The sequence below is a fragment of the Podarcis muralis genome, chromosome 10 (assembly GCF_964188315.1).
Source record: "Podarcis muralis chromosome 10, rPodMur119.hap1.1, whole genome shotgun sequence".
Classification (NCBI taxonomy): Eukaryota; Metazoa; Chordata; class Lepidosauria; order Squamata; family Lacertidae; genus Podarcis; species Podarcis muralis.
The window spans coordinates 20,445,119-20,469,062 of record NC_135664.1 but is presented as its reverse complement, the minus strand read 5'-3'; the positions used below and the strand labels follow the sequence as shown (position 1 = coordinate 20,469,062).

The window sequence follows — 23,944 nt, the reverse complement described above, 5'->3', positions numbered from 1 at the left end:
AGCACCTTGCCCAAAGGATCCCAATTCCAGATGACACCCAGGCTTTTTAGATACCACATTTTCCCGTGTATTGGACGAGGTTTTTTGACTCAGAAGTCATGTCCGTTTCCGAGCACAATTCAAAGTGTTGGTGCTGACCTTCAAAGCCCTAAACGGCCTCGGTCCTGTATACCTGAAGGAGCGTCTCCACCCCCATCATCCAGCCCGGACACTGAGGTCCAGCTCCGAGGGCCTTCTGGCGGTTCCCTCACTGAGAGAAGCAAAGCTACAGGGAACCAGGCAGAGGGCCTTCTCAGTAGTGGCACCCTCCCTGTGGAACACCCTCCCACCAGATGTCAAGGCAATAAACAACTATGTTACTTTTAAAAGACAACTGAAGGCGGCCCTGTTTAGGGAAGTTTTAATGTCTGATGCTGCATTGTTTTTAATATTCAGTTGGAAGCCGCCCAGAATGGCTGGGGAAAACCAGCCAGATGGGCAGGGTATAAATAATAAAAGAAAGAAAAAAGAAGCTGGGGTTGTCCAATACATGGATAGTGGCATGGGGGGGGGGGGGGAGAGAAGCGGCGTGGTGCCAGCCAGTTAGTTGGTGGGAGCGCGACTTCCCCCAATGCTGTAGCGAGCAGCGAGCAATCTGGGGGGTGTTTCCTGCCCGCAGCTGCGTGGGGAGAAGCTGTGCGCTGCCAGCCAGCTTGTTGGCCGGAGCGCAACTTCCCACATGCTGCTGCGCGCGGCAGGCACTCCCTGAGTTGTTTCCCGCATGTGGCGATACCAGGGGAGGTTGTGCTCCCACCAGCCATCCAATTGGCAGGAGCGCAAGCTCCTCCGGTGTCGCCGCACGCGGGAAACGATCTAGGGAGTGTTTCCTGCCCGCAGCTGCATGGGGAGAGAGGCTCAACAACTTTGGGCCATCTCTCCTCATTTTCTTAAAACTGAGTCCCCCAAAATGGTGTGTGTGTGTGTGTCTTATACATGGGGGTATCTTATAGATGGGAAAATACGGTAAATAGTAAAGGTAAAGGTACCCCTGCCCGTACGGGCCAGTCTTGCCAGACTCTAAGGTTGTGCGCTCATCTCACTCTATAGGCCGGGAGCCAGCGCTGTCCGCAGACACTTCCGGGTCACGTGGCCAGCGTGACAAGCTGCATCTGGCGAGCCAGCGCAGCACACGGAACACCGTTTAGCTTCCCGCTAGTAAGCGGTCCCTATTTATCTACTTGCACCTGGAGGTGCTTTCAAACTGCTAGGTTGGCAGGCGCTGGGACCGAGCAACGGGAGCGCACCCCGCCGCGGGGATTCGAACTGCCGACCTTTCGATCGGCAAGTCCTAGGCGCTGAGGCTTTTACCCACAGCGCCACCCGTGTCCTCCCAATACGGTAAATGGGGGCATCTTATAGATGGGAAAATACGGTAAATGAGGTTGGGTGGGCGGTACTCATTTTAATTTATTTTTAAGCAACGGAAAAGAAGATTATTTGGAAAATGTAAAATTGCATGCATGCCTAATATCTGCAGTTCTGGGGATTAGCTTTTCATCCCCCGGTTCCAACAGACACTTCCCCTGTCCGACTTCTGGAGAAGGTCCTCCCTCAGGGTGACTAAGGCTGGTTCTATTCCAAAACCACATCTAAACCCAGAATGAAATGGGTCTTGATATTCAGTTTCCTCCAAGAGTACCTGCACCACCACCCTCTTAAGCAAATTGCCCTCCAAAGGGGGTATTAGCAACTGGGAAGTATAGTTGGAACAAACTACCCCTTGGTCTCCTAGAACATGTAGAGAACTGAAAATGCCAGATGAGAGATTGGTTGTGCACAGACACGCTCCCCTGGCGAGGAGGGGACTGAGGTAGCTGGGGGAAGGCAGGGACCTCCAGACCTCACAACTGCTTCATTGGGGCAACTGCTTCATTGGGAAGGGCTGCTGGGATCACTAGGCCAGCAATGTTTTCGTTTTTTCAAAGTTAACCACATGGACACTGTGTTTATTTTTTATTGCTGACCTACTCTTGACTCCGGCTCCTGATGATAGGCCTCAAAAACTTAAACTGATCTCATGAAATAGGTCTCCACAGTGCCCTGGATGCCCCAGGCACTGTTTGAGCACTGGCACACAGAAGGGCATGGAGGCAAAGTGGTCACAGTGAACTACTGGTGGTCCTAAGAATCGACTGGCACAGAAGCACACCAAAAAAGCCTCAATGGAAAATCTACCTGTAGATGATCATGAACTCTACTGAGCGCCCGGTATTCCTCAAGAAAAGTCTCTCACCACTTGCATTCTAGAATCCATCTGGACAGCTTCGGTGTGGAGCACTCCTGTTTAGTGCTATTTTGGTTAAACATTAATTATGTATACCCCGCCCATCTGGCTGAGTTTCCCCAGCCACTCTGGGCGGCTCCCCATCGAATATTAAAAACACAATACAGCATTAAACATAAAAAAAACTTCCCTAAACAGACCACTCACCTCCGAACATCGAAATAGAGACAATAATCCAGTGGTACCTCGGGTTAAGTACTTAATTAGTTCTGGAGGTCTGTTCGTAACCTGAAACTGTTCTTAACCTGAAGCACCACTTTAGCTAATGAGGTTCCATTACTCTTTGCTGCCACTGCGCTGCCAGAGCACAATTTCTGTTCTCATCCTGAAGCAAAGTTCTTAACCCGAGGTACTATTTCTGGGTTAGCGGAGTCTGTAACCTGAAGCGTATGTAACCCAAGGTATCACTGTAGAGGCAAGGCAGCAAAGAGTAATGGAACCAGAAATGGGCCATTGCTTGTAAATGTGCTATATACTTTGACTTAGTACTAGGTATGAAAGATGGATCATATTGGTGTAAAGACCTTTTCCTCCAAGCATTCCTAAAAATAACCATTTGTTTGCTGAATGTATGTCATGGAAAGCCTTCTACCTCCTTCCCCCCCCAAAAAAATCCTCTCTCTGCTATACAGTGGTACGTCAGGTTACATACGCTTCAGGTTACATACGCTTCAGGTTACAGACTCCGCTAACCCAGAAATAGTACCTCGGGTTAAGAACTTTGCTTCAGGATGAGAACAGAAATCGTGTTCCGGCAGTGCGGGGGCAGCGGGAAGCCCCATTAGCTAAAGTGGTACCTCAGGTTAAGAACAGTTTCAGGTTAGGAACAGACCTCTGGAACGAATTAAGTACTTAACCCGAGGTACCACTGTAATGCTTAATTGAGAAGTTCTTCATTTAAACTACAAAAGCTCCTCTGAATCTCTTTTAAAAAACAACAACAGGGACGTAATCTCCGACAGCCACTAGCTAATTAAGTGAGATGTGAACTCGATTAATTTTGGCAGTGTCCTATTACGAGGGAATCCAGAAAAGCCAGAGAAAAACAACGCAAACCAATTGCTGTTGCTGCTATTTTCAAAAATCTTTTAGCACATGCAGTGGATTAGTAATAACATGCCAAAACACGAAGAGCTATTGACATTAAAAAAAAAAAAGGAACAACCCCACCATACTGAAGTACAATAATTTAAAGTGTTTCCACACTGCTTATTAACTAAATAGCAGCAATTATGTAATTAAGGGTGATGACTGCTAAATGTACCACAACAAACCTTTGCCTAGTTAATTTTAAACTACTGCCTACTGAGATTTTACACACCAAAAAGCACAACCCAATGACATTCCATGCTTGGCTTTCAACCAAAAAGCTGCAATTTCCAACCAAATGATCACAAAACACCATGCAGTCCAAAGACAGCTGTACATGACATCAGTAAGGCCGTGCAGAGCTGACACACACACACACACTCAACGTTTAACGATCAGTCAAGAATACACACGTGGAATCATATAAAGAAGCCATCCAGGTTGGCGTTGAAAAACTAGGTATCTGTGGAAGATTAAGAGGCAAACTTGGAACTTTTGGAAGAGCTACATTGGGAAGACTGTTGGTGATGGTCCTGCAGAGAGATAGACAACGTAGGAGCACAATAAAAATAGATTGTAAAAAGGAAAGCTGGAGGAGAGTAGGTGCAAACCAAATGGGGACCAAATTTGGCATAGGGCCTTCCGGAAACACTTACTTGACAGGCTGCCATGATTCTTGTTCAAGACCTCTGTGAAGGGACTGGGCAATGGAGGACTCCATGAGATCAATGTAGCGGATGACCAAGGGAACAAAAATCTCCTGCAAGTGCTTGTGAAACTTTCCATTGCACAAAAGTGCTTGAAAAACAAACAGACAAAAAAAAAAAAAGGTTGCAATTATTTCCCTAGCTTTGGTTACGACAGGATTTAAAGATGACACTACGTGCTGACGGCATTCCGCCAGAGGTTACTTAAACACCTTAATTATAAATACTTGTGCTGTGAGGGTACCGTAACAGCAATCAAATGTCACGTTTTGTGGCGTTTACTGCCATAGTTATTGATATTCTTCAATAAAAACGTGCGCAGCAAGTCATAAATACTGATTTATTAGTGCTTTTAACATTAACTAGATATTGTTGTTGTTGTTATCATCACCGACAATTATTAGTATACTGCAGGTCTCAGGGAAGTTGACAACATAAAAACACAATACGAAAACACAAAACTAAAACAACCCAGTAATCTCCACATCCCCAACACATTTTAAAAGGGGATCGGATGTCAATCAGCCAAAGGCCTGGTTAAAGAGGAACATCTTCGCCTGGCTCCTAAAGGTGTATAATGAAGGCGCCAGGTGGACTTCCCTGGGGAGAGCATTCCACAAACAGGGAGTCACTGCAGAAAAGGCCCATTCTCATGATGTCACCCCCTGGACCTCTTTTGGAGGAGGCACAAGAAGGAGCACCCCAGAAGATGATCTGAGGGTCCAGGTAGGTTCATATGGAGAGAGGAGGTCCTTAGGGTATAGCGGCTCTGAGTCATTTAAAGCTTTATAGGACAAAACCAGCATGGGCCCAGAAACTAACTGGTAGCCAGTGCAGTCACACCATCAGTGTAATATGCTCAAACTGTCTTGCCTCGGTGAGCAATCGGGCTGCTGAATTCTGCACTAGCTGAGGTTTCCGAACCGTCTTCAGAGGCAGCCCTACGAATAACGTGTGGCAGTAATCTAACCTCGAGGTTACCAGAGCCTAAATAACAGTAGTTAGGCTACCCCTGGGGGACTAGCAATGGAGATAAAGGTTTGTCCCACCCACACAAGTACAGTGGTACCTCTGGATGCAAACGGGATCTGTTCCGGAGCCCCGTTCGCATCCTGAGCAGAACACAACCCGTGCCTGCGCGGGTCACAATTTGCCGCTTCTGTGCATGCACGTGACATCATTATGAGCATCTGCGCATACTCGAGTGGTGAAACCCGGAAGTATCCTGTTCCGTTACTTCTGGGTCGCCACGGAACGCAACCTGAAAACGCTCAACCTGAAGCATATTTAACCCGAGGTATGACTGTATTTCCACTTATGCAGTGAACTTCCCTCCCTTCCCTTCTCCCCACGTGTTCACACAGGATTCGATCCAGAAAGACCCTGTTTGCGCATGCTTTTGATTCGCCTGCTTGGAGGTGAACACATTTTGGACCAGGAGGTCTGGCACAAGCTAACGCCATTTACAATTCATATGTTAAAAAATGAACTGAAGCACTTCCTAATTTGCCAACTGCCCCGTTGAGGCCGTGATCCTGTGCAGACTGATTTGAATGCACGCCCCACTGAACTCAATGGAACCTCTAGTGAGTGTGCATAGGATTGCGCCCCAAGTGCATTTTCCGATGTGGAGCTGCAAGTTGTTGTTGCTGTTATTAATATTAATATTATTTGAATTTATATACTGACCTATACCCGGAGGTCTCAGGGCAGTTCACAAAAAAAATCACAGCATATAAAATAAAAATAAAAGCAATAACCCAATAATACCCCCCCCCCAAAAGAGCCACATTTTAAAAAGGTATGGGGATGTTGATTAGGTCAACCAAAGACCTAGTTTTTGTTTTTTGTTTTTTGTTATTAAAGATTTTCTTGTTTTACAGAAGTATGTGTAATGTCTCTCGGATTTTTTCCATGTAACATTTTTACAAATCAGTTTCATTTGTTGAGACGTTTGGCGGGGGGAAGGGTTGGAGGGGGGGAAGATGGGTGTTGGGGTGTTGGGTGGTGATGTTTCTATTTTGCTTAATGTATGTAGGATTTGGTGTCAGCGTTGCTCGTGCTGTTCGTTTGTGCTTCTTTGGTGGTGAGAGAGGTTGGGGTTGGCCTAGGGTGTGGTTGTTTGTTTGTGATTGGCTGTGGTGATCTTTGTTTTTGTGTGTGAGTGGGGTGGGTGGGTGTTTTGGATGAGGTTAGCCTTATTGATTTGTATGCTGTTGGTGGATTATTGTCATTGTCTTGTTGGGCTGTGATAAAGGGGAGCCATACCGGGGCAAAGGCATCTTCTTCTGTTTGTCCCCGTGTTAGTTTCAGTTTATTGGTTAATTTTTCTAGTAGGGCTGTTTCCCATAGTATTTAACCAAAGGCCTAGTTAAAAAGGAACGTTTTTGCCTGGCGCCTAAAGGCATATAATGAAGGTGCCAGGTGAACGTCCCTGGGGAGAGCATTCCACAGATGGGGAGCCACTGCAGAGAAGACCGGTTCTCATGTTGCCACCCTCCAGACCTCTCGAATGAGGGCCTCAGAAGATGATCTCAGGGTCCGAGTAGGTTGCTCTCACCTGCCAACTTGATATGGATATTGGGCTGCAGGCGAAGCCTGAGCGACTCATTCCTGGTAGGGACTTATATCCCCCTGTGTTTCCTTCACATTAACAGCGTTTGTTATTGAATAACATCTCAGAAAGAAACACAGTTTAAAAAAAATAAGCAAAGCAGCAAAGCCAAGCTTCAGCCACCATAAACATATTTTTGCACTTAGGTTCATTAAAGCCATCAGAAAAAAAAAACCATCTCCCAAAGCACCCACATTAGACCCAGTACACTTGCTCTCTAGACACCACGGACTGTTGTTCTTATAACATGTCTTTTAAATGCCAGCAACTATCCATCGTTTCTCCCCACTACGCTGCTGTGCTCCACACCTTTCCCTCTGCAACCTCTCATTCCCAACCTCACCTTGATCTCTCCCCACTATTCTCAGCTCCGCAGCTTCTATGGACCTTGATCCGAGACCTGAAGGGAACACAGCTCCGACTGCATAATGTACATGCACCCTTGCTCCCCCTCCATTAGCTCTTGCGGTTTTTTTGTAGACTGTTGTACTATGCCATGGGTAGGCAAACTAAAGCCCGGGGGCCGGATCCGGCCCAATCGCCTTCTAAATGCCACAGACAGTCCAGGAATCAGCATGTATTTACATGAGTAGAATGTCTGCTTTTATTTAAAATGCATCTCTGGGTTATTTGTGGGGCATAGGAATTCGTTCGTTATTTTCCCTTCAAAATATAGTCCGGCCCCCCACAAGGTCTGACAGACAGTGGACTGGCCCCCTGCTGAAAAAGTTTGCTGATACCTGTGCCATGCTATGGCTCCTTATGAGCATATTAGTACGAAGCTGCATCAGCCTGAGGATACATTTCCAAGGGCTTATTTATGTTCCAATTTTGGGGAACCCAAATGGCGTTTCCGTGCACTGCTCTGGTTCGCCAGAAGCGGCTTAGTCATGCTGGCCACATGACCCGGAAGCTGTACGCCGGCTCCCTCGCCCAATAAAGCGAGATGAGCGCCGCAACCCCAGAGTCAGTCATGACTGGACCTAATGGTCAGGAGTCCCTTTATCTTTTTTTAAAGCCCCGCAAAAAGGTCAAGCTGAGAAGGCAGCCTGTCTGTACGGCCGCTCGGAATGAAGACTTGCCAACACACATTCTTCCCTGTAGCATGTTAGAAAACAACAACCCACACTTTCATCTCACAGTTTTATGTTCCGAAAAGGAAGCTTCGGCACTGTGTGCTTAATAATAATAATAATAATAATAATAATAATAATAATAATTTGTACACCGCCCATCAGGCTGGGTTTCCCCAGAATCTCTGGGAGGCTCCCAACAGAATACAGTGGTACCTCGGGTTACATACGCTTCAGGTTACAGACTCTGCTAACCCAGAAACACTGCTTCAGGTTAAGAACTTTGCTTCAGGATGAGAACAGAAATCGTGCTCCGGTGGCACGGCGGCAGCAAGAGGCCCCATTAGCTAAAGTGGTGCTTCAGGTTAAGAACAGTTTCAGGTTAAGAACGGACCTCCGGAACGAATTAAATACTTAACCCGAGGTACCACTGTATTAAAACATGATAACACTTTAAAAACTTCCCTAAACAGGGCTGACTTCAGATGCCTTCTAAAAGTCAGATAGTTGTTTATCTCCTTGACATCTGATGGGAGGGCGTTCCACAGGGCGGGCGCCACTACTGAGAAGGCCCTCTGCCTGGTTCCCTGTAACCTCACTTCTCAACTCTCAGAACCATTTGAAAACCAAGGCACAGCTTCCAATTGGCTGCAGGAGCTTCCTGCACTCAATCGGAAGCCACGTCAGATGTTCAGCTTCCAAAAAACATTCACAAACCGGAACACTCACTTCCGGGTTTGCGGCATTCAAGAGCCAATTTGTTTGGGAGCCAAGCCATTTGACAACCAAGGTACCATGGTACTTCATTACTCAGCAATCCTTATAACCACCCAGAAGTTAGTAAAGAGAGGTTGCCCCGTCTATTCATGGCTCACCAGAGATTTGAACCAAATATTTCCTGCCTCATTCCATCACAGCAGCTAAAGTGGTCCCTAAAGATCAAATCACCAGCCAGTGTCACAAACAGCAAAATGATACCATTTTTTTTGGTATGGAATGTGGAAGCTGCCCACCATAAGCATATCAAACAGAAGTGGACTGAATTATCAAATGGATTTACGGGCCTATTTATATAGATTTGCATAGGAATAGCAACATTAACACTCACTGGGATTTCCATCTAAATGTATGCAGATTTCTTACAGATGATGATATGCCGACATGGATTTAACACTAAGTAGACAGATGTGCATCAGAGTGTGAGGTTTAGCATCACTCCATATGGTCCAGTGGGAAGGATGAATATATGGCAACATATTATGCAAATTCCACCTCCACTCATTAAACATGGTAACGCTGAAGATAAGCATTTTAATGCTTGACCTTCATTCAAACTTGAGTTTCTACGTAGTGGTAGATCTTAAGTACTTGACCTTTAGTCAAATATGGCTTTTTACTGAAGTCAAGGGCATACCTTCCAAATTATTTCATCTAATTTCAGTGTATATATTATAAAACCATCACAATCCTTCAAATTGAGCAAATTGAGCCTGACAAACTTTCATTGATATATTGGCCTCTAACCCATTAGGTAAATATACACACATGCAGTAAGCACAGTCTTCTGAAGCTATCTTAGAAATGATGGCATTTTAGGTGCCAGGGACAAAGTCGGTATATAGAGAAGAATACATGATATAGAAGACGGAAACAATTCAAGGTTTTCTTTCTGCATTATTTGAAAGAGAGGGCCACCTATCAAATGGTTGCAATTCCATGGGAAATGAATTAGCTTCTCATCCAAGGAATTTATAATATGGCACTGTGGTTATATACATGTGATAACAACACTACATCTGTTTCATTAAATAATCAAAAGGTTAAAATAATACTTAAAATGTTGGCAGGGTACTCATATCGGGTGTATCTGGAAACCATCTGCAGTTTCACAGATTTTGAGTTGACGGAAAGCTCTTGAGATAGTACAACATGCAGGTGTCAACCCTTCACGTTTCAAAGGCTGAAGATTAACTTCATCTACAATATGGGGACCTAACAGTTCTGCATTTCAAAAGAAACCCGAAAAATCATCTCTGATACTGGCCTCACCGAGAGAATAACCCAGTGGGATTTCCACCTCTTCATTTCCTAATGAGCTTTTTGATAATGAGAGGTAACTTTAACAGTCACTATGGGCTCTATTATGGCTAATTTGACTCCACTTCACTCTCCTTGTTAATTACTAACACTAGCCTTTTTATCCTCACGAGAACACACTCGAGGTTTTTTTTTGGGGGGGTGTCCATTTTTTAAAATTTATGTGGGGCTCTTTTTAAAGAGTTGGACGTCTTCAGCAATAGATGTATACCTAGCAGTTCAGCCACAAATATTTATTAGTCGTTACATGAAGACTCTTTGTGACACCAGTCCCACAAGCATAGGGTATTCTGTCCGATGGTCTTAATAGGCTAACTCTGTGAAAAGTCTGTGTATTACAGACAAACTACATAGAATAGTGTATTTTATCTAGGAATCAATTCCTTATAGAATAATTATTTGCAATCTGCTTGCATTTCTAGAGACAGAAGGGTTACTAGGAACTAGTGGGTTTGCTGATGGAAAAAATGAATTATTTTCTATAATTCCCCCACCCCCAGCTATCTTATTTACAACTCACAAAAGCTTTCAGGTGGCATAAATGGGATTCCCAAATGGTTCTCCTTGCCAGAAAGGATCAGGTTCTCTATGTCTCACAGTTAGAACAAGGGTGGAAAATGACACACAACTGTTAAAAAACGCTTCCCAAATCTGCTTTTTCTTGCTATTAACTCACCCCTCCCCAACATATCAGGGCTATTAGGTCTTTTAAAATGCCAGTGCTTTGAGTTCCCTCAGTAGCGCTTCATAACGTTGTTCATAATTACTTCATAATGAAAACGCATTTTCTGTCGTTTAAATGAATTGTCTTCCTCCCTTGAAAGCTTCCCCCCATAATTATTTGAAGTAATTACATATTTAATTGACTGATGGGGAAAAAAGAATGTAAATCCAAGCCTTCCAGTTATCCATTTCTGGAGAGTCTGTGAGATGATCAGTACTGGTTGGTCAATGGTCTATGAAAAATCTTGCGGAATAATTTTATCACTTATTCATTATTAAATTATTAAATACAACCATTCACAATAAAGGAGAGGAACCCTAAATGGTTGCATTCCATCTTGAACTATGTTCTAAAATGCAAAAAACAACCCACATATCTACATTTTTGTTTCAAAGAAACCAACGTTTATCTCCCCTTGATTCTCCATAAAATACATTATCTCGGCATGCCCTGTTTTCAGATACCATTCCAAAATAAAAGGAACCCTTTTCAATTTACCGTATTTTTTGCTCTATAAGACTAACTTTTTCCCTCCTAAAAAGTAAGGGGAAGTGTGTGTGCGTCTTATGGAGCGAAAGCAGGCTGCGCAGCTATGCCAGAAGCCAGAACAACAAGAGGGATTGCTGCTTTCGCTGCACAGTGATCCCTCTTGCTGTTCTGGCTTCTGAAATTCAGAATATTTTTTTTTGTTTTCCTCCTCCAAAAACTAGGTGCGTCTTATGGTCTGGTGCGCCTTATAGAGCGAAAAATACGGTACTTGCAATACAGATATTGGCTGCAGGAAGTAAATTCTAAGTCAGCTGTGAAAATCAGTCTCTATCACTATATCATTCAGGTGACCAGTAAATAAAACAACACCATTAGAGGATAATTTGATAAAGGAAAAAAAATTAAATAATTCAATTTGAAGCCGGAAATGACAGGAGAAAGCTGGAGAGTCCTTGTGGACGTCAGTGAGGGCAGAGGAAGCCCAGAAGAGATTGGCGGTGCAGTAGGGATTGTTTATGCTGCTCAGCCTCCCCGCCTAACAGCTGATGTGCAGAAGTTGTACAGCTGCTGCTGCTCTCCTGCACATCCTTCAGCCTCCCACCAGCCCCAGACTAGAGCTTCAATTCTAGTTGTGGATATTTTTGAGTGCACTATTTTTGGTCTAGATTAGGAGCGTGCGGCAGAGAGAAAATTTAAGGGGTGTTTAGAGGGTGCTCCCCACTTCATGCGATTTCACTTATACACGCAGGGGCCAGAAACGTAACCCCCACTAGGTAAGGGGGGGGCGCCTATATAAGTAAAGATTTTGAAATGAATTGTTGTGAAGTGCAACATGGAAATATGCACGAGAGAGACATAGGCTTCATTTTTATGCCAAGGAGATCTGCCTGCTAAAATTTCTCCCGTGGAACACAGTGGTACCTCGGTTTTCGAACGTAATCCATTCCGGAAGACCGTTCGAGTTCCGAAACGTCTGAAAACTGAAAACTCAACATGGAAAACTCAATACAGCACCGGCCGCTGGAACAGGACTTTTGGATCAGCGTGGATGAATTATGGGAGACCATTACAAAGTTCACACAGAAACATAAATAATGTTTGATTCAACTTGCCTGTGGAAATAATCGGAGCTTATTAGGAAGAAAAAGGATAACAACAATGAGATGGGAAGATGGGACTTGTGAATATCAAAGCAGTAGAAATATGAGATGATTGGACCCTTTCTGAACTCGAAGAATGGGTACCCCCAAGAAAAATTTAAAATTCGGTTAAATATTTGGAATTTATTGTGTATTGGTATAATTTGGAATTAATGTGATTTGATTGGTTTGTTAAATGGAAATTTAATTTTTATTTTTTTTAAGGAAAACTCAATACAATAGGGAAACTCAAAATGGAAGCCACACGGCATGTTCAACTTCTGAAAAGTGTTCAAAAACCGAAGCATTTATGTCCAGGTTTGTGGCTTTCGAGTTTTGAAACGTTAGTCAACAGAGACATTCGAAAAGAGAGGTACCACTGTATTCAATTCTGAATTTCTAGGGCAAGAAGAGATTTTTAGCCTTTCTGCAGCTCACATGCATCTGTTCTGCAGCACATAGCAGAACCAGAGCATGATTCTCTAACAGGGGATGTCCCAGGAATTATGATACCCCGTTCGGCAAGAAAACTGTTAGAGCCACTCTGCATAGATATCTTATTAGCTTTTGCTAATTTAATATAATGGCTGTGTCCTGATATCTAATTTAGTATATACATAATTGGCTGACAGCTGTCTTGCAGCCCACGCCTCTGCATGTTTACTCTAAAGGAAGTCCATTGAGTCCACCAGGGCTTACTCCCATGTACCAGCACACAGGGTCACAACTTTCACAAATGTGAAAAGGCTAGGGTTAAATGAAATACATATGTTTACATAGATTTACACGATCTAGGCCAGCTCTGAACACTCAAAAGGCAAAATAATTCATAGCTGCAATTGATGTTATGATAGAACTAAACTGTTAAAAAAAAGCTTACGGTCATTTCGTAGGAAGTTGTTAAGCAACTGGAAAAGAGGAAAAGTATCCCAGGAGTCCTGTGGCTGTGCTTCCAGTGCGGAATCCATGTCAACCGTAAACAGAGACCAAAATTTCTCCCCATGTTCAGCCAGCAAATCTGGCCACCAAGCAAAGGCCTGCATCACAAGTGAGACACAATTTTAATTAAAAGGGAGTAGGAAGATAAATCAAATTTCCACACACACACACAAAATACGATGAAACACACTAACGTGCATTTTCATGAAGCAATGGCAAGTTGTGTACACTCCGCTTAGGAAAAAACCAACTGCATTAAGGAAAGTCATATTCTGCATTGTATATTACTTATGTGAAGAAGGAAGAGAGTACCATATTTTCCCGTCTATTAGATGCGGTTTTTTGACTCAAAAATCATGTAAAAAAACTGGGGTCGTCCTATACACAGATAGTGGCATGGGGGGGGGGGGAGCTGTGGGCCGCCAGCCATCTGTTTGGTGGGCTCACAACTCCCCCCCCCCCCATGTCCCACAGCAGCATGGCATTTTCTTTAAATTTAGTTCCCCAAAATAGGGGCGTAATATACATGGGGGCATCTAATACATGGAAAAATACGGTATATTTCATTGAGGGCAGAAATGTTTCATTGGTTAAAAACATTATGAGTAACAGCTTATGAAACTGATGGACTATGCTGAAATGGCGAAATTAACTGCCCAACCAAGAGGACATAATGATAAAGGAGGAATGGAGAGCATTGATGGATTACCTATCAAAGGAGGCATAGGCAAACTCGGCCCTCCAGATGTTTTGGGACTACAACTCCCATCATCCCTAGCTAACAGGACCAGTGGTCAGGGATGATGGGAGTTGTAGTCCCAAAACATCTGGAGGGGCAAGTTTGCCTATGCCTGTACCAAAGTATTACCCATACATGAAGTTGTGGGCAGGATTTGAAATATAAGTAGTGGCTTACCGAAAGAACTAATGACAGTGAAGTTTAGATAATAAAAACACATGTATTGTCAACTAGCTCATAAAGAGAAGTACAAAACAAACATCAGGAAAGGAAGGGGGGAAGTCAAGAAGAAATTTATACTGAAAAAAATTGTAAAGGACGATAAATGTTTTGGAATATTTTTGGAGATTTAATAAAAAAGCAGATTTTTTTAAATCTTAAAATTATTTTTGATACAATAAAAACTACAGACGGTAAAGGCCACCTTAAAAGCATATTCTGGTGGGAAATGCATCATATTACAGAAAATTGCTTGCAAAAATGTGTATATTGGGCAAATAAAATGTACATCTTGGGAGAACTTCAAACTAAATGTTGATGAATTTTCACGAGGCCTTTTTTTTAAAAAAGTCAAACTAATAGGGACGTGGGTGACCCCGTGACGGGGTGAGCTCCTGTTGCTCGGTCCCTGCTCCTGCCAACCTAGCAGTTCGAAAGCACGTCAAAGTGCAAGTAGATAAACAGGTACTGTTCCGGCGGGAAGGTAAACAGCATTTCCGTGCGCTGCTCTGGTTCACCAGAAGTGGCTTAGTCATGCTGGCCACATGACCCGGAAGCTGTATGCCGGCTCCCTTGGCCAATAAAGCAAGATGAGCGCCGCAACCCCAGAATTTGTCACGACTGTACCTAATGCTCAGGGGTCCCTTTACCTTTACCTTAATGGAGAAATGCAGAGACCTGAACTTATATTGGAAAATAGAAAAACAGAGAGAAACTGAAATGGTCAGAATGGCCCTTCTCTAGCTGCCACGTAACGAATGTATGCTTGTTCTTAAAGTGGCTTTTACGAGACTGTTTTAATGTGTAGGTTGACTCTGAAAATGAGATGTAGATGCGCACTAGCTCCACGAACTTCTGAATGCAGAAGACCTCCTCTCTGGTTCAATTATTGACATGTCCAGCTAGGGCTGGAAAACTCTGTCACCAGGTTCTAGAGCAGGCACAGGCAAACTTGGCCCTCCAGATGTTCTGAGACTACAATTCCCATCATCCCTGACCACTGGTCCTGTTAGCTAGGGATGATGGGAGTTGTAGTCCCAAAAACATCTGGAGGGCTGAGTTTGCCTATGCCTGAGTTAGAGAGTCATTGCCCATCAATGGAGACAATACTGAGCTACATTGCAGAATCATAGAACTGTAGTGTTGGAAGGGACCACAAGGGTCAATGTAGTCCAACCGCCTGAAATGCAGGAATCTTTTGCCCACAACTCTGAGAGTAAGAGTCTCCTAATCAAAACAAACCATGTTGGAAATGTAAGGAAAAGGAGAGGAATTTCTTCCATATGTGGTAGACCTGTACTAAGGTTAAAGCCTACTGGGATATGATATACAATGAACTGGAAAGGTTTTTTAAAAATACCTTTATTAATACACCAGAGGTGTTTTTGTCGGGTATAATTGGAGAAGAAATTACCCCAAAAGACATAAATTTCTTTATGTATGCTACCACAGCCAAGAGGATACTTTTAGCCCAGAAATGGAAGCAGCAGGAACTTCCAACATTGCAAGAATGGCAGATTAAAATGATGGAATATGCAGAACTGGCGAAGCTGACGGGGAAGATACGAAACCAACGCGATGAGCTGTTTGAAAAGGACTGGAGTAAATTTGTACAATAGATGAGAGAACACTGTAAACATTTGCGAACGTTTGCAGGTTTGAGTTAAAATATTTTGTAATGTTAATTATTGGAACCTCTTTACAGTTATTAAGGTAAATTTTATAAGCATGAAAGAAGGTAAATACAGTGGTAACTCTGGTTACGTACTTAATTCGTTCTGGAGGTCTGTTCTTAACCTGAAACTGTTCTTAACCTGAAGCACCACTTTAGCTAATGGGGCCTCCTGCTGCCGCTGTGCTTTTGCCGCACGATTTTTGTTCTCATCCTGAAGCACAGTTCTTAACCCCAGGTACTATTTCTGGGTTAGCAGAGTCTGTAACCTGAAGCATCTGTAACCCGAGGTACCACTGTAGGTTGATTTAGAAATGCTAAGTTGTAAGTGAATATTTATGAAAGCCAAGCAGTGGGAGGCGGTGAAGTTGAGGCTCAGTTTGAGCAAGGCTATAGGTGACATTATGATTCTAACGGATTGTAATTATGGTAAAAATAATGTAAACTCAATAAAAATTATTATATATATAAAAAAGAGAGAGTAAGAGTCTCCTGCTCTACCGACTGATCTTTTGTGATTGATTAATGGGTCCAATTTGGTAAATGGCAGATTCTTATATTCCTATGTACCATTTGCATACTTCACCGGTATCAGCTATGGAGATATATGCTCCCCTGGATAATTACAAAATATTGATATACAACATTGTGGCATTTCCCCCCCTGAAACAACAACATTGTAGATGACTGATAAGGAATTCCTTAACGGTAGCTATTAGAAGTAACATATCATTGTGACTACAGTAGATATGAATGATAGCCACAGGTACTTGGACATATCTGCTAATAAATCAGGACTCTTAAGAGTAATGAAGCACTGAGATACTAAAAATGTCCACATAGGTGTCACTCATATCCTTGACTCTTTTATGACTTTGGTAATTTTTGGCATGGGTTTAATGGCTGCAGCTAGAAAGGGAATATTGTTGACAGCTGAAAAAGTATTTTCCAAGATCGGTTAGCTCTTACAATGACCGGACCATTCTCTACCTGTTACTGAAGAAAATGGTAATTGGTTGCATCAAAAAGTATAACCGGTGCCTATGTGAAAACCAGAGGTCAGATTCTTCCTTCCTCTAACTAGAAATCTCAGATAAAAATACTGCAAAAATGAAATCAATTAAGAGGAAGAACATCAAACTATATAAATAACCATCTAATTAATTAGCTCAAAAGCTGAAATTGGGAGAAAAAGGCATTAAAAGATTTCCCTTTATATAATCTTCTCCCCAATCTTGCTTTGCTTTCATTACTAAATATCTCATTTTGAGCATGTACTAAAAGCAACACACAATGCAGCCCAGGAAACCAGTCAATTTCTTTCCCATCTCTATATATCCTTGCAGAGAAACAATATAGTGCGTGGGGGGGGGGGGAGGGAACAATATAGTGTGTGTGGGGGGGAGGGAATTCAATTGTATTGGAAAAATTCTCTTGACCCACTGATGCCTATGAATAAAGTGGTTAAACTAGACAGACAAATATCATAGACACAACGTTGTTCCATATAACAAGACACCAAAATGAATGCAATTAGTGATTTATCACATGCACTCTGAGAGGAAGAGAGAGAGAAAAGTCATTGTATGAGATTAAAGGCTGATTTCTTTTTTTCCAGACTATTGTTTAAAATGTGTATTATACTATATGGCATCACTTGCTACACAGTCGACAGAACAATACTCAGCAGTGGCTCCAATTTGCTGACTCTCTGCTCAAGACTGAAGTGACACACGGCATCTATCCCTTCTCTGCAGCTTCTCCCTGGGGGACCATCTGTGACACGGGTTGCCTCCTGCTAGATGAGATTCTTTTCAGATTCCCTTATCCTGCTTGGTGGACAATTGCAGCCACGTTGGAAGCCTTCATGGATCTCCTGGCTCTAGGTAGGTTTGAGTGTTCTATATGGGATACATATACATATGGGACGTGGGTGGCACTGTGGTCTACTCCACAGAGCCTATGGCTTGCCGATCAGAAGGTCAGCGGTTCGAATCCACGCGACGGGGTGAGCTCCCGTTGCTCGGTCCCAGATCCTGTCAACCTAGCAGTTCGAAAGCATGTCAAAGTGCAAGTAGATAAATAGGTACTGCTCCGGCGGGAAGGTAAACGGCGTTTCCGTGTGCTGCTCTGGTTTGCCAGAAGCGGCTTAGTCATGCTGGCCACATGACCCGGAAGCTGTACGCCGGCTCCCTTGGCCAGTAAAGCGAGATGAGTGCCACAACCCTAGAGTTGTCTGCGACTGGACCTGACGGTCAGGGGTCCTTTTACCTTATAGGATACAGGCTACGGGATACCAACCTACTTGAGTCTAGGCCCTGAAAAGCTCCAAACTTACCATGCACATTTTACCGTCTTTGTGTTCACAACCCAGTGATGGATTCATTAGTTTGATTTTATTGATGTGTCTTTTAAAGGACAGGTCTGGGGGAAGATTTGGTCCTCTAGATGTTGCTGGACTCCAATGTCCATCAGGTTGAGCCAACCGGCCAATGATCAAAGACAATGGGAGTTACAGTTCAGCAACATCAGGAAGGTCAAAGGTTCTCCAGTTCTTCTCAAGGCTGTTTGATGGCTCCACGAGAGAGGTGAAACTTAAAGGCAGAACCGCACTGAGGAAAGAGAAGATACCAATATGATGGATTTTAGAAGGAAGATAAATATGGGGAAAGGAAACCATCAATGAACAGAGTTGATGCGATATGTTCGAAAGTGGTTAACAATTCCATGCATGGAACCATGAAAAAAAATGTCCTGCCTTGGTTGGGATGAGCTACATACCTCTTTTCCCTGAGGGAATCCAAAATTTGGGTAGTGTTGTGGGGGAAAAAAGTTAAAATGGTTAAACATGGGTTTGAAGCCAGCAGATTACAGGTTCTCTTTTTCTACAATGGTACAAGATCTGTACTGGCTTTAATAGTATCAAGTTATTTTCAGTTATTAATATTTGGAGAGATATATAATGAATATTTTTCAAGAAGAAATATTCATAAGAATTATGTATGTAAAATTATTTCCAGAACTATGCACTAAAATTGCAATTTAAGAACAAAAACATAAGGATGTTAAGTTCTGACATTTCCTATGACTCTTTTTAAAAAGTTTCACTTTAATGCATATTTTCAGAAGACAAAACCCACATATACATTTTATTAAGTAATTATTTACAGAGTAACGCAGTGGTAATACTAGTGAAGAATAATGCCTCTTGGGAGTGCTTTTCAAATTATTGAAACAGCTGTTTCTTCAGTATAAAATAAAATATCCATAACAAGTTCACACATGACAGATGTAAGCTAAAATCTAGAATCGACAGTGTGAGATAAAAGCAGATGTTTTGAATGATCATATTTATAGACACCATATCTTAGTTTACCACTTTCTATGATTTCCCAGAAATTTTTTTACAAAAGGTTTTTATTTCAAAAAATATGAACTTCCTTCCAAGCATCTTTGCAAGCTCGTTGATCAAACTTTTAACACGCTTAATAACAACAATATGAATGCAAGTGTATGAAATATATTTGTTCATTTTGTAAAATAAACGGAACTCTTAATTCTAGAAATATCACTGGTACCGCGTGGCTTCAGTGGAAGTTATTTAGGGATGTCTCCAACATTTGCTTCCCCAAAACAAATAGGACTTGCCTGTGAGCAGAATGCATGTTCATTCATTTAACAGAGCTTCCTCATGGACTGAATCCACTTTTTTAAAAGAAAAAGACAGATTAAATGGGGCTGTGTCGTTGGTTAGCTTACAGCAATACTAAACGTGCCTCTGCCTTCTAACTTTTAAATCTAGTGTCATTCATAAGGGCCTCCCCTCTTTCTCTTCTGCTATTTATTTTAGTCAAGAGATGGGAAATTGGACCATTCGCACTATGCACTCTGTGAGATTTCGGGACTGACAACTAGACGCATCTCTCCCTTTCCCTTCTGCTTTATCTGCTGTTTATATTTATTTATTTTTAACGTTGAAACCTGAAGCTTATTCAAGAGAAAACCCAAGTCGGGTTTTATTTCACTTCACTTTTCATAACCTTCAAAACTATTACGGCTCTGCAAATGTGAATTGCCTTTAACATATGTCACAGGCTTTCGCTGTAATGTTTTTTGACAGAATTGCTTCACACCGAGGCCATAGACGGTGGCTATTGAGCATTATAGTACAGCTAATGCCGTTATCCTCACCTCTGAATGGTGCTCTTCGTTCTGCTGTAGGACTTCAATGCAGAGCTCTGCTAAATGAATAACCTCTTCCAGCTTTACAGAAGGAGACGCTTGGTTCAGTGTCTCTGCAGAGAAAAGGAACACACAAATGATAGGATGATCACAGCTAGGAAAATGTGGGAACAGAAAACATTCCAGAGAAGTGAGACAACACAGAATTCGATGACTTAAAAGGCTGACACTTTCAAGCACATCAGCCATGCTTTTAATATAGATAATGGTAATGTTGTTATGACCAGATTGCATGCGTGCAAAAAATATTTAACCCATCCCCCGAAAACACCACTCTATGAGCCCTTTCTAATTCAGAAGTAACAGATACATCTGCACTGGGACATCGGATGCTCAACTTTTGCCACACCCAAGTCTGAATCCTCTCCATTGTGAGCTAAAGAACAAAAGCAGAGGCTAGTTGCTTGTTTTTTTCCTCTATCACACAATGCCTTGGTTTGGGAATGAAACTAGCTTTCCTCAAGGCTTGTGCGTTCCTTGCTTCTCCCTCCGACGTGGTCATCAGAAGGAGTTTGGAAGCATCTGTATCTGTTTTTGATCAACCACAGCCTGCCATGTCGCTCAAACCCGGACAAACCGTGGCGAATACTACCTACCACCGATAGAAACAAACCAACTTCAAACCACAGTTTTTGAGACGGGCAAGTTTTCACTAACCACAGTTACGATTAACCTCAGCTTAGTGCTCAGATGACATGCTGAACTGCACCTAATCTAAGATGGAAGCCACAAATTACCTCCCCACGACGACACTGGAGATGTAGAAGGGATGCCTAGTGTTATGTTCAAATTGAGCTGCCTACATTGGCATTTACAGTGGGTGAAAAATTGTGCTCTACAGGAAGAATTTATTTATTTATTTATTTATTTATTTATTTATTTATTTATTTATTTATGCATGCATGCATGCATGCATGCATGCCATACTATTTGGTACCATTGGTCCATGCTTACTCCTGACCGGTCTCTCCAGTGTCTGGTTATGGTGTTTCTGGCTGCTGAAAGTAGGTGGGTTATGAGTTTCATTTGCACCTCACGCTATAACTGCACTGTTTGCAGACTTTGGATGATACTCTATTGCATACAGTGGTACCTTGGTTCTTGAACATAATCTGTTCTGGAAGACATTTCGATTTCCGAAACGTTTGAAAACCAAGGCGCAAAGGTGCAAGTTCAATTGGAAAAATTGAAAAAAACATGCAGCAGAAGCCGTTAGACTTCTGAGGCGCATTCAAAAAACTGAAGCAATTATTTTCAGGTTTTTGGTGTTCGAAAACCAAAACGTTCGGCTTCCAACACACTTGAAAACAGAGGTACTACTGCATATCATTTTTATTCCATTTTCCGTTTTACAGTTTAAGATAGTCATAGATCCCTGCATATTTTACAAAAACCATACCATTCAGTATTCATTACATCCATCAAAACTTATCTGCACTGTTGAATTTATCTTAATGCTGCCAGCGTTTTCAGCTGTACACAATTATTTCCCATGTATTCAATAAATGTTTTCCAATCTTCTTCAAACGTATGTTTTTCTTGTTCTCTTATTCTGTATGTTAAGTCTGCGAGTTGTGGGCCTTTGGCTAACACTCTAAACCAGATATGAAGGAGCTCTGGCCCTCCAGAGAGGGGGGGGAGGGTCCGGGTGCGTGAATCAGAGGTCAACGCGATGAAATGGCTGAGTTCATATTGTTGAATTGGTAGTGATGAAGCATCACAGACTCAGCAAATTCTTGCTTGTATGAACGCAGCAAGGTTGCGGGATTTGCACATTAGCACAGACAAGCCTTTTGCTCGTGTATTTGATTATTGTGCCGTTGAACGAAAACCAGCATCTAATACAAAGATATATGCCACCGGCCAACTCACCGATTCTGCCCTTTGTTCTTTCAGTGAAATGAACATGCACTAAGAGCTTTAAATTACCGCAGAAGGCCTCTCACCACATACACAAATGGCTCTACTCTGCCTTCAGTTCAATAGTGCCTCTAGTGCTCTTGTTTTCCTTCAGACAAGTCCTTGTGAGCTTGGAGGGCATTTACATGCAGCCATTCTTTTTAGAAAACTTGTCTGTAAAAGACCTCATTAAAGAGGTGCAAGCTTTTGAGTCATTTGTCTGGACAGAAGTCTCTCATTGTCCTTTTTCCTGGCCATAGCCTGCCCTTCGTCCTTCACTTTGTCAGCCTTTTTCTTTCTTTTCTTTTCTCCATCCCCCTCCCCCAGCAAATTTGCACCGCTGCACTCGTTCACAGTTAGATATCTGGCTAATTTCATCAGCGAACAGAAGCTAAAATCTGGCAATGTCATGATCCCAGAACTATCCCAGTCCTAATGAACAGCACTTTTCCCCCAGTGTAGATATGGTAGATATGCAACTATAAACATTCATTATTGTTAAAATGAACAAACAAACCAAGGATGAAGTATGAAAAAGAGAATGGGTATGGAAAATGTGCAAAAATTAACTCTGGGGCAGCAAGGGACGAAAGCTAACCAAATGATAATGTCATGTCTACTTTTGTATTTATGCATTTGAATTTTGTATTAAAAAAGCCAGATCGCTTAGTCAGTAAACCCAGATATGCATAAATTCAATGTACTCATTTGCCTGCATTCGTCTGGTCTCAAAATGAGGAGATTTGGGTAGAATTTTCATTTTGTTTTCCAACTATGTGCACATGTGTTAAGGATCTGGGACTAATTCATCTACAATATTTACCTGGAATTTTTTTTGGAAAAGGGGCTCAAGGAAGAAAGGTAGTGTCAAACTCCTGAGTCGATTCAAAGTATTTACTGGATTGCTTACAATGCCAAAAAAGGGGAAATGACAAAAGCATTTATTATTTTCTCAGGAGTGTTTTATAAACCAGCTCTGGACAGATAAGGCTAGAAAAAGGAAAAACAGGGAGAATTTGGAGGTACAGTGGTACCTTGGGTTACATAAGCTTCAGGTTACAACAGACTCTGCTAACCCAGAAATAGTGCTTCAGAAATATTACCTCGGGTTAAGAACTTTGCTTCAGGATGAGAACAGAAATCGTGCTCCGGCGGCGCGGCAGCAGCAGGAGGCCCCATTAGCTAAAGTGGTGCTTCAGGTTAAGAACAGTTTCAGGTTAAGAACGGACCTTCGGAACGAATTAAGTACTTAACCTGAGGTACCACTGTACTTAGTATGGAACCACGAGAGTTGGTGACATGTAACTGAGTCAGTCCTGGGCACTGACATCACCACCGCAGACAGTCCCATTGTGATTATATAAACGAACTTCAAGGTAAAACTTGCTCCCATATTTTATGGTTGCTCTAGCAATCAGGAGAGCTATAAACATGTTTTAAAGCCCAATATGGTTGGGATTTTGCAGAATTCGCAACGAATTCTGTAATAGTCATCAGCTTCTGCTTTGCTAACTATATTGTACCACCCAAGTTTTGATCACATCCACAGAGATGCTAAGATTCTCTATGCATAGAACTCATTATTAGGCCCCCACAGAATAGTTTTTCTTCCCCTGGAGCTGCCCTCTACTCCCCAGGAACTAGGTGGAAACTACAAGGGTGCCATGCAGGTAGAAGCAATGCAGATCTAGCCCCTACTCTGCGATTAAATGCAAAGAGTGTTTAAGCTTGTAATTTAATTTGCACCGGGATCAAAATGCTTTGAAAAGAACAGGGAAAAAAAACCTTGTTAGAGAAACCGTGCCTCTCCCAGGGAGGAGGAGAAATGGGAGCACAACCCTGTCAGCAGCTCCCTTTTCACCACTCCTACAAATATCACTCAAAGCTATCACATCACCACCTTAGCCGTCTTTGAAAATGGAAAGTGACCTTAACCTCGGGGACATCACCAAGGCAACCCTTCTCTGTGCCGATTCGGC

General features: G+C 42.5%; 1 protein-coding gene across 12 annotated transcripts in view; it reads right to left on the bottom strand.

Moving 5' to 3' along the window:
• CADPS2 (calcium dependent secretion activator 2) overlaps positions 1-23,944 on the bottom strand; it is a 346,118-nt gene that overhangs the window by 59,398 nt on the left and 262,776 nt on the right. For 7 of the 12 annotated variants that reach the window (XM_077935837.1, XM_077935838.1, XM_077935841.1 and 4 more), the window contains 4 exons: positions 20,016-20,119; positions 13,136-13,292; positions 4,069-4,210; positions 3,826-3,945 (listed from right to left, as the gene is read on the bottom strand). In XM_077935837.1, the coding sequence (XP_077791963.1) occupies positions 3,826-3,945; positions 4,069-4,210; positions 13,136-13,292; positions 20,016-20,119 (523 nt within the window). The remainder of the gene's footprint in view (positions 1-3,825; positions 3,946-4,068; positions 4,211-13,135; positions 13,293-20,015; positions 20,120-23,944) is intronic. The other 5 variants (XM_077935843.1, XM_077935844.1, XM_077935845.1 and 2 more) reach the window with 1 other exon arrangement.